This window comes from Malaya genurostris, chromosome 3 (assembly GCF_030247185.1).
Source record: "Malaya genurostris strain Urasoe2022 chromosome 3, Malgen_1.1, whole genome shotgun sequence".
NCBI classification, from domain to species: domain Eukaryota; kingdom Metazoa; phylum Arthropoda; class Insecta; order Diptera; family Culicidae; genus Malaya; species Malaya genurostris.
This window is the reverse complement of record NC_080572.1, coordinates 226050885-226062867: the sequence shown is the minus strand read 5'-3', so window position 1 is coordinate 226062867 and position 11983 is coordinate 226050885. Positions and strand designations below refer to the sequence as shown.

General features: G+C 37.5%; 2 protein-coding genes across 2 annotated transcripts; one reads left to right on the top strand and one right to left on the bottom strand.

Moving 5' to 3' along the window:
• Positions 1–2748: 2748 nt before the first annotated feature.
• Positions 2749–5520, top strand: LOC131437169 (Golgi reassembly-stacking protein 2). Its single transcript, XM_058606339.1, has 4 exons — positions 2749–2950; positions 3050–4007; positions 4231–4535; positions 4593–5520. Exons 1-4 carry the CDS (start codon positions 2888–2890, stop codon positions 4908–4910), a joined length of 1644 nt encoding a protein of 547 aa, XP_058462322.1. The 5' UTR covers positions 2749–2887; the 3' UTR covers positions 4911–5520.
• A 1593-nt stretch (positions 5521–7113) lies between these two features.
• LOC131437934 (NADH dehydrogenase [ubiquinone] 1 beta subcomplex subunit 11, mitochondrial) lies at positions 7114–7869 on the bottom strand. The gene has a single exon (XM_058607625.1). It carries the CDS (start codon positions 7783–7785, stop codon positions 7321–7323), a length of 465 nt encoding a protein of 154 aa, XP_058463608.1. The 5' UTR covers positions 7786–7869; the 3' UTR covers positions 7114–7320.
• Between the last annotated feature and the right edge of the window lie 4114 nt (positions 7870–11983).

Sequence of the window (11983 nt, the reverse complement as noted above, 5' to 3'; positions counted from 1 at the left end):
ACGGGACGTACACGCGGTACTCCTTCGTGAATAACTCGCTGGTAGCAATCGCGTTTGCTTGCTTCAGGTCGGACACAACAACGCGTAACTTGTTTGGCGAAACCTTATCTATTGTTTTTATTGCCGAGTAATGTTTTTCCAGGTCCCGAGCAATATTTAAAACTCTGAGAGACTTTAATTTGGGCCGGAAGTATACCACCCACGGACCCCCCGAGCCATCGTCTTGGTAAACTTTTTGGCGGGCAGGCAATATCTTAGAGGGAGATGGAGGCATCGGAGAGGGAGATGGCATCGGAGAGGGAGATGGTATCGGAGGGGGAGATGGTATAGGAGGGGTAGATGGCATCTCGGAAGCAAACTCAGCCTCTAAATGTTCTTCGTTCATTCGTTCAGCTTCGCCCTCCTCCGAGACACCCCCACTGTCATCAATATTCATATTTAAAGTGCGGGAGTAAAGAAGTCTCCCGCACTTGAAATGAGAAAGAAAGAAATAAAATGAAAAGAAAATATATGAATAGTAAAAGTTGAAAGAAAAAGTTTGAGAAAATACTTAACAGTATGTCACGGTAAGCTGTTAGGTGAGTTGCTCCTTCACTCCTTCGTTGTGCTTCAGCGTGACCTTGGATTTGGCTGCTGCGATGCGGGTAGCAAACAATAGAAATAACTGCTGCCCGAGGATAGCACAATAGCGTCTACTGTTGATACCGATACAAAACCGGTGCACAGACAGAACTCACTTGCGGGGATGCTACTTTTTATCACTTTTATTTAATGCCTATACTACAGCCTCTGCTGTGATAGGCACCTTCGTCTTACCGATGTCGATTGTTAAAAAAACGCGTGTGCTCACTTCGAACATTCGGTTACGAATGAACAATTAATGTTGTTGTTCCTTAATCGTTCCAGGCAGGTGATAGTGGCTTGATGCTGCGTGTGAATCGCTTTTACATAATCTTTTGTTTTCATCAGGAAACGGGGTGGCCACCCATTTTTCAGTAGGGCCGCCATTCATTTTTCACCGGACATAGAAAACTCAATAGTGCCTCAATATAATAATCATGTTATAGTTACGTGAAAAGTTATGTGAATATTTTCCACCCTACTTTTCACGTAGATTTTAATGGACTGGCATTTAAAAGCTGTTTAATGCATAATCTAGTAAAAGTTACGTGTTTCATAGGTAGAATGTAATGTATTGTTAATATCCCATTTACCTATCAGTTCATATCAAATTTAGACACCGGAGAATTACTATTTTATATATTGATTGAATTCAAAAGGGAGATTTCAGATGTTTATATAAATCAATGGAATGAAAAACACCATGAAAAATAAAAAATTTATTTAAGAAAATTGGCATATAATTTCAATAGCTTAAAAAGAAACTAATAACGTCGTGGTATCTCAAATCGACAAGCCTCCAAAAATCGTTTTTGTTGTCACTGCCATTCAACCGAAGCCGCAGTCGAGAGTCGAGAACTCCCACAACACAACCGATGCAGGTTAAAGTCACAGACTAACAGACAGGACACTCAAATTAGATTCTTTAACCATATAAACGGTCATTTCGAATATTCCTTTGTTTGGGACAGTACTCGCATATGTCATGATGGCGCTACGTTACCCTATCAAATACATCCTGTCTGTCATCTAGACTGTGTTTTTTTTCATTTACCAACCAAGTTGCCATTCATACAGAATTATCTGTAATGTATTGATTTGTATACATCCATGCGATTTTCATACAGGATACAGATTAATTACATCTTCTAATCCTACAACGCAATACAAAATCGAACCCGTTTTGTTACAATATCTACTTACTTCTGGTCTGCCGTCACTTAATTTCGGGTGAAAATCACCAACACAATCAAAAATAGTCTAGATGAACAAAGTTGAGTAAAATAAATGTTTACCTTCCAACATCGCTAAAAAAGTTAAATATATTATCAACGTAATCCAATAATTTATTGTGACGATTCATTATCAAATATTTGATGAAATCAGGCAACCCTGCAAGCAGCTGACCGGTGTTGACAAACGAGGGGAAACCAAGTAGTAAAAAAAACTTTTACGTAACACAAGGGGTGTACCGATAGTAAATAGTTCGCGCAGTACAATATAGGTGGAACTAGTGCATCACGAAAAATGATTTTTATAAGAATTTACTCATACTGTCATGTCTGTTAGTCTGTGTTAAAGTCGCATTACATGTTTCCAGTATCTCTAGCTTCATACCGATTTCGAACTCGTTTTTCGGTGGACCAACGGCCTGTTTCGGCAGAAGCGGGCAAACTTCCGGACTCACGCAGGCACTCGGTCCAGTTGAACACATGAAAACTTTTATACTGGAACGATCCGGACGATATAGTCAAAAACTGTAACTAATTAACATTTTTCTCAAATATTTACACTACTTACACTTTAGCCCTGTTCGCCATTTTCAAAATCGAGTTTTTCACACTGGAAATTCACGTAGATTGTTTGACGTTTGGTCAATTCACGTAAACTTTATGTGATGACTCTATTCATTTTAGGGGATGTTCGAATAACATTCATTTTCGTCACGTAAAATATTCAATTTGACATTTGAAACCATTTTACGTGATTTTTCAAGTAAATCGAATGTGAATTTTTATTTGAGTGTGCAAATGTAGATTTGTCTCAGTGAATAGACTGAATTGTTTTCCACAGGGCACCATTTCATAATTTTGGTCGATGAGGTTCGTTTTGAAGTTTATGGATGAAAGTTATAAAAAAATCATAGGTGTAACTGCGAGCCTGAGATAGAAATTTGTATTTTTGCCGCATAATAGGTGCTTCAAAAATTAACAAGCCAATTGGTGCATTGTATTACTTGTTTCGTTTAAATAATTTGAGCATAGTCATGGGGTTATCGCACAGCATTTCCGTCCCAGGTGGTGGAACCGAAGGTTACCATGTACTACGGGTAGGTTCCAGATTGATGAAAATTTTCAGACAGATGACGTGTTCAGTTTTGGTTGTTTTGAGGTTTCGTGGTTTGTTTATCTTCTGGTTTGTCTCGTAGGTACAAGATAATTCTCCCGGTCAGAGAGCAGGACTGGAAGCATTTTTCGATTTCATTCTAGCCATCGGGAACACCCGTTTGGATCAAGATAATGACACCCTGAAAGAACTGTTGAAGGCTAGCATCGACAAAGAAATTCAGATGACGATTTTCAGCAGCAAAACACAAAATATTCGTGTTGTCAATATTAGTCCTAGTACAACTTGGGGTGGCCAAGGATTGCTTGGTGTCAGTATACGATTTTGTTCGTTTGAAGGAGCGAACGAAAACATTTGGCACATACTGGAAGTGCACCCTTCTTCACCAGCAGAAGAGGCTGGTTTGATTCCGTTTACAGACTATATCATTGGTGCCGACTCGATACTGCACGAAAGTGAAGATCTTTTTACGCTGATAGCATCGCACGAAGGACGACCTTTGAAGATGTACGTGTACAACATAGACAAGGATGCCTGTCGCGAGGTGACAATTACGCCAAACACTAAGTGGGGTGGAGAGGGTAGTCTTGGTTGTGGAATCGGTTACGGTTATTTGCACCGAATACCTATTAGAATGATGCCAACCGATTCGACAACTACATCCGCATTAAGCCAAACCATGACGTCGGTGCCAACAACCGTTCCCGTTGGAGATTCAAACGCCAACGCACCAAATCGACCTATTCCGTTCATTCCGATGGTGCCGCCTCTGGCCAATACATTTGCTTCGAGTGCAGCGGTTTCTCACACTGATCTGCTGACGGTAACACAAACACCGACGGTAGACAGCACCACGAATACATTGGCACAGCAGTTTGCCAATCTGAACACATCGTCGGATAGGGTTAACAACAATCCTAACCCGACGGTGGCCATTGCGGCTGGTGAAAGCGGAAACACCGTAACGGAAAACATTGCGCCGACACTTGTCAATGTCGAAGAAACATTCAACCTATCATCGACTGGAAGTGCTATCAATGGTATGTTCTAATCATGTGTTCAATTATCATGTCTAACTTGGTATCAGTTTCTAATTTACTTGAACGCGTCATATGATAGTGTGCTATTGAAACATATAGAAGATAACGCGATCTTATTTCAAGTTGTGTGGTGTTGCAGAGCTTGACCCTATTATTGTTCTGTAATTTGGAAATCATTGCTTCCAAACAATGATATTTTTGCACATTTGTTTTTATCATACAGTTCCACCATCGCCAGCATTAGACGTGGCAGCTTCAATGTCACCTACACCGGCTCCGATTCCCACATATTCCCAGCAGCAATCGCATCAACAAACGCAAAATCCTTATAGGCAACAACAGCCGGTCAATTTGTCGTACCCCGCGAGTGTGTCCGCTAGTGGTACCGCATCCGTGGCACCCGTGCTGCCAAGTGTAAATCCAAACATTTTCAGCTCGAACGTTCCGCCGCCATCGTCGTTGGCCAGCGATTTCTATCAGATGTACGGTAATACTTCAAACACGGCAACTGTCTCGGCTTGTAATAGCGTAAGTACGGGTACGGGTGGGAGCTCAACTTTGTCTGAACTATCAAATATTTTGCAGTTTCAACCGGCCAGCATTTCCTACCCGAGTACGGACCATCAGCAGCATTACCAAACCCAAACGTATGCCGCTGGACAAGCGCCACCTCCCATACAGATGTACTCGACCTTCCCTCAGCAATTGCCCGCCGATTTAGCTCAACAAACGGTGCCCATGTTTCAAACAAGTGCCGTGACAACGCCCATCTCCCTACCCGGGATGCCACCCATTACGGTGAGTGCCACCATTCAAGCCGAAGCTCTTCGAGGACTGCAGTTCAACAGTAACCAACAGCAGCAGCAACACCCAGCTAGTGGAGCAACACAACCGTTACAGTAAAAGTTCGGAGCTTCCTGAAGTCGACGAGAGTAAATGTACATAGACGCGTTGAAGCATTCGTACCGATCAATTTCTGGAGGGTTCTACAACTTATTCTTCTGCTAACGGTGCCCTATTGTTATGAAATATTGTGTTGTGTTGAGCAAATCTATTATTTTTATTGTGTACTACTACATCGGATATGCATAGACTATTTATAAGCAAATGTCCACTAACAATGACGTCACTTATGTTTTTGAAATGTTGTTTTTTTTTCTTCTGTTGGACATTTAGTGCAATTAAACTAATGATGTGAGGCAAACGAAGTTGTTTCTCCTTTTGGGTGCTCGTGTGACAAAATACAATAACTTTTACTTAAAACAGGACAATGTTTTTAAAGCATTTAAATTGAACTGTTTTCAGTAAATGTTCTATCAAATTTATGGTTGTTACATCGTCTCAGTAGCGCTTCAATGAAGAAACAGCTTAATGCTAAGAATTTGCTGAACAAAAAAACACTGAAAGTAGACTTTACAAGCTATCTTGAAAATAGCTAAATAAGGCAGATATAAAGCATTAGATTTTTGTATGTTTTATCTAAATATTCGAGCAAATATTATATAAATAAAATAAATTAAACATGAAATGTTTGTTTTAGATTCTTCATGGAACGACTATCTCTGATTATCTGGATTTTTTGACGTAGGACTACGTCTTTGTTTTCTATACAGGGGTGCGAATTCAAAAATCTTCCGCTAGGGCATATCTGCATCGATTCGATTAAATGAAAGGCGGGTGGGTAATGTAAAAGCCATAACTGGTGGATGTGAAAACAAATAAACCTGACAAGCTTCTTTCGCAGTTCTAACGGCGCATCTATCCTAAATTATAGCTTATTGCTGACGAACATATTCTACCATGCAATTGAATACCAATTTAGAAATTAGGAAAAAAATTATTTTAGAATTATCATTTTCAGAATCCAGGATCCGAATTCAGTTCTAGCATACAGGATCTGAATTCAGGAAGTGAATTCTGAAACTGAATTTTAGAATTCAACTCTGACTAAATTTAGAATTTAAATTCTGACTAAGTTTAGAATTTAAATTCTCGGTTCAGAGTTCATATATAACATTTAGTTCCAAAATCCAGATCTAACATTCATATCCTTATTTTTGTGTAGTTGAAATTATCACCCCGATTTTGTATTTCGTTCGAATACGAAATTTTGCATTCTGTAGCTCGATCGAGTTCGAGATTTTTCCATACAAAAGCATCACTCGATAGAATTAGAGAATGCAAATTTTTATATTCGCTCGACAATATCCGATTCGATCAAAATACAGAATAGCGGTGTATATATCAGTTAAACTATAAAGTTGGAATTATAAATCGGAATTCTGAATTCAAATCCCTAATACAAATTCAGTTCCAAACCAATTCAATTCCAAAATTAGGATTCAGTCCCAAAGTCATAGTTTCTAATTCTGAACCTGTACACTGGAACTAAATTTAAAACCTATTTATTTATATATGTAGTGCAACCAGTTTATGAAAGTGGCTTGAACGATTGAATTTAAAACAACCTTTTTTAACAATAATATATTCTCTAACGAATGTTAAGCCTGTTAACTTTGGGGATGAAATATAAGTTTTGATCAATTTTTCACCAATGTTTGATGGAAAATTGCTTACACTGCTTCAATGCATTTGTATTAGATCAAGCTACACAAAATAAACAAAACTAAATATTTTTTGACCTAGATCCAAATAAGTTTATACGGAACACACAAAAACTGCTGCCAAATCATTCAAAACAAATTTGACAATAATTGTTAGTCCTACGTCAATAGAGTTGTCCCTTGCAGATCCCAAAGTTAGTGGAATTCCTTTTTTTTACCGAAACGTTCACATGTGCCGGATATCCATAGGAATTTTAAAATTCAACTTAATTTATCAGTTACCCCAGCTGAACGATTACAGCTCATTTTTATTTGAAGTAAAAACTGTTAATTCCTAGTCACTGAGTGGACAATCCAAAAATTTTCTCGAAAATAATCGTTGAAAATTTGAATTTGTTGAAGTTCATGGTGTCCACTGATTTATTAGTAAAAATAAATTGTCACTCGTATTGAAAAACAAAAACTCAACGTAGGGATTTTTTCGACAGAATTCAATACAGGGAAATGTGATACCCAATTTGTTTACATTCAAACAAAACTAATTAAACATTCGATAGTGTATTTACCATTTCTGCAATTTCCTTTTGCACCGCCCGGGAAAATCTGATCCTGTCAACGCTAAAACATTGCTACTAATTCGTAATACGTACGAGTTGTTTTTACCCAGCTACTTCTGAAAAGCCATGGTTATATAATTTTCTCTTATTGACAAGCGGTAGTAAAAAATGTAACAATCGAATTCCACCGGCCTAGATGACGATCTCGGTATTGCCCAGTTCTTCGTCGGACGGTAGAGAGATTTGCGATGGATCAATGAAGTCCTTGCTGATCGGTTCCAAACCTGCCGCCTCTCGACGTCTCAGCTCCAGATACGCTTCCCGTTGGGCCCAGTCACGTAATTGTGGATCGGGAAGGTAGGACCAGTAAAACGCACCAAATACAATACAGACGGTGACGGTGAAGAAGAATGACGATTTGGTTGCGTTGCGATCGGCCTTCTCGTCAAGATAATCGAATCCGTAGCTCACCCAATTTTTGTTGGTGGAAGTCGCAGCAGGCTCGGCAGGTTTTGCGGCAGCTTTTTTGCTTACATCGATTGTGGCCGCATCACGATTTTTTTGAGATGAGGAAATCCATCGGGCATTACTGGCAGATCGTTGAATTAGATTTCGCACTAGTAGCGCGTTGCTATTGAGCCGAATTAGACTGGACATTGTGTAAGCGTAGAGAAAAATTCAAGCAATTTCGATCAAACTAAAACAGACTGAACAGAGAACAGACTTTGACAATGAAAATTCTCGGTTGATTTTTCAATAGGGCGTATAAGCAAGTGACAGTTTCTCTTTAATCACTCTCTCTTTCGATTATTGTGATGTAATTAAAAATATTTTCTTTGATATCACTATTCTGTTTGAAAGTCGAAAGATTCGGGTATCATTTCATGCAAAGAGGTAAGTGATAAACGTGGGAACCGCTTGGTAATTAATAGAAGAGAAAATAAACAAAGAGAAACTGTCACTTGCTTATACGCTCTGTTGAAAAATCAACCGAGAATTATTATCGAAGAAAAAAGTGACATTCTGTTTTGATGTGACGTTTGCGAACTGTACACGCTTAGAAAAAGTTACTCAAAGTTTGAGTACTAATTACTCATTTTCTAATGATACATGGAAACGTCAACGTGTCCTTGAAAATTTGTCGAAGTATTCCGTATTATAATTTGTATTTGTAGTTATCATCAATGATATTGAGTAACTCCTACTCTAAATTTGAGTTTAACACAATAACTCGTTTTTTTGTTACTATTCGCAAGATCAGTCTGAAAGTTGTAATCACCATTTGTAGCAACAGGTTGTATATTTTGTTAGTGAGATCGCGTATTTCGAGGGTGAGTCGCTCAACACAAACGGTGTTGTGTCTGCAAAAACCGGAATGATAAACTCCGTGTTGTGCTTTAGAATGAAACCGAATATGCTCAAATGTCATTTATGAGGAATAAGTGTATGATTGGTGCCTGAGCATAACTGACATGTATGTTAATTTGCGATTAACACACTACTCCAAGCAACCACCACTTGATATAGTATTGAGTTCAATCACTTAATATTTTAATACAGGGGAACACTCAGAAAAGGAGCATTTTTTTGTAAATTTGGTATATGTGAAAAAAAATTTCACTCAAAATTTGAGTGATAGTTGTTCTATTTTTGGTACATGTACAAATAAAGCATTACTCAGTAAATGAGTAGATTTTACCCAAATATCGTTTCCAGTGGAAGAACTCAAATTTGAGTAACTCCGGAGTTACTCTAAATTAGAGTTGTTCCACTTTTTCTGTAGATGAGTGACATCTTACTCATTTTTGAGTAACTATTTTTAAGCGTGTAATCCAAAGTGAATGAACTCTAATTAGACTGTGTCCACGATGTATAAACACGGTGAGAAATGGCCAATGTTGGCAATTAGGTTTTTTATCGTGACGACACAAATGAACAAGTATTCATCCTTGACAGTCCAGCGGTACTGTTTACAAACAAGCTTAAACAAAAATCGAAGAGCACATCTAAAACAATCATCTTCACACTTTGCAACTAGTCACTTTTATTTAATAAATATTAAAAACGAACCGTATTCAATCGTGAACAAATGTTTTAGAACTTTATTTAGGCGATACGGACCGTAAATGGTTTGGTCCAATTTGTCAATAAACAAACAAAAGAAATTTCTGTTTACGAACAGTACTGCTGGACTGTCAAAAAGCGTTCATCCGATTGAGGTTAGCAGTGACGGTAAAAAACCTAATACTAAACATATATCTTGGTTGATTTTTCATTAGGGCGTATAAGCAAGTGACAGTTTCTCTTTAATCCTTCTCTCTTTCGATTATTGTGATGTGATTAAAAAGATCACTATTCTGTTTGAAAGTCGAAAGTTTCGGGTATCATTTCATGCAAAGAGTTGAGTGACAAACGTGGAAATCGCTTGGTAATTAATAGAAGAGAAAGTAAACAAAGAGAAACTGTCACTTGCTTATACGCCCTATTGAAAAATAAACCGAGATATATGGTTGAAGTTTTAATTCGCCAAGTTGCAATTACTGAGCATAAAATTTTATCACAGATAACAGATATAAAGGTTCGAACAAAAATTTTCAAAAACCTGTGTAAATTTTAAATTTTCTATACGTTGGAAACAAGGAGCTCAGTATTGCTACCTATTCGACTATTCGCCTCGATCTTTCAAGATGTTTCTTTATAGGCCTTTTTATGGTTTCCAGCAAATTTCAATAGTTTATGCTGGAAATCTAGGAAGAAATGGTTTATATATTCCAAAAACTTGAAGGTTTAGATCCAAAAACGTGAAAAGGTATGTGAATATTTTCCACTCTACTGTCCATGTGGTTTTAATAGACTTGTATTTAGTAGCCTTTCAATGCGCAATCCCGTAATATTTACGTATTTCATAAATTTAATGACGTAGCTGTTCATATTACATTTACCTTCTAGTAAAGACATCGTATTGACAAGATATCCAGATTTCACATTCCCCGAACATATCATTGACAACATCCTTTTTTGCAAGCATGGCGCCCTCAGACGAGTCCGCATCGAATCTCGTACATATAAACAGGGGAGAGAAGTCTCAAATTCGTGCGCGCCAAAATAGTAACACTGCGCACGTGCGATGGCGTTGCAGAACTGAAGATTGGTTTCGCTCTGTTAAGCTGACTGGGTCTGTTTCTAGATAGACAATTGTTATTTTAAATATGAATAGATGCACATGTAATTGAAATTTATTTCACTTAATATTGCGGTAAAATTTATCTCGTCATGTTACCTTCTTTGATATTTTGTAGAAATTGGCACGAAAGCTTCTTTCAAGGGGGGTAAGGGGAGTTTTTCTCACATTTTCGTTCGATAATAAACTTTTTCCCATGACAAAAAATTTATTTCAAAATCTGAAAAAAAAAAACATCAACACGCATAAATTTGTATCGAATCCATGTCGAATCGTCGAATGTCGAATCCTGACAAACATCAATAGCAGTCGATAAGATCGTGGAAGTTGGTTTCCCTGGCTATCAACTGCTGGATCCTGCAAAGTTGAAAAATTAGGTTAGAACAAAATCACAATTCTTCGCTCTGTTGCCTTTGACTTGATCATGATTTTAGTAAAGATTTTTAAAAAAATGCTTGAGCTGCTTACTCTCTAAGGACTCACAATTCGTCATTTTCGAAACCGAATTTTTCACACTGGAAATTGACGAGATTTTTCACACTGGAAATTGATGAGATTTGCATGAGTGCTCGGTACGCGTCTCCGCAAAATTAATAATTACTCAATTCTAAATTTATTAAATGTCAAATATAGCCGAACTTGTCAGCAGAAATTTTACTGTAAATTCGGCAGAAGCGAGAAGGATTGAATCAAGCAATGGATTTTTCTTTATTATTGTATGTAAAGTATTTCCATAGTTATAGTCACAAAAGCAAAGGCTGGAGAAAGATGGTGTTTTATTATGCTTATTTCAATATAGCATACAAAAAAAGAAACATCACGTCTAAAGTCATTTTTTTCTAGTGCTCCTCAATGCTCCTACCTGGAAATAAGTAGATATTATGAATTATATTTGCGAAGCAGACAATTTTCATATTTCACTCATCTTGTCACGAAATATAAAAAAAATCTGTTTTCTTTTTTCCAATGTTTTTCAGCTCCACAAGCAATGGCGACGTGTTGCTTTGCAAAATCGAAAAGAAACATTAGATGACAAGAGTCTCACCGAGTTTCAGAAAAAAACTATCTTACTGTTCGAAATCTCGGCAAACGGATTTTCTGATTTCGGTATATTTGTTGTTTACTGACAAGTTCAGCATAATAATTTGCCAAATTTCGGCAAAAGTACGCGCTTTACTGAGATATCAGCATATTACTTTAACGAATTTCGGAAAAGAGCCTATGGATTACTGAACCGACGACACGACCAGGCACTTCGAAGAAAAATTGACAATGAAATTGTCCGTTAACGATTCTCCGCCAGTTACCGTAAATATAGCGACCTCTTGATAATGATAAAAATAATCTTCTTGAGCAACACTGTTTATGTTGCTACGAACTAGTTACCAAGGAGGTCCAGAGTAAATAAACAAACAATTTTAAAACGTAAGATATGCGAAAGGTACACATTTTGTACAGATTTTATTCAATATAGTAGAAAATATGGATCTGTTAGCGCTTCGAGCATGGAACCAGTTACTTCTACTATGAAATCCGAAGAAGGTATCAAATCTTTCCATTTTACGCAATTGAATTACTAACCAGTCAACATGTTCTAGCTGCATGCGGTGGTGGACTCTCAAAGACAGGAGTTGCAAAACGTTTCGTAAAAAAATCGAATTCATGATCGAGAAA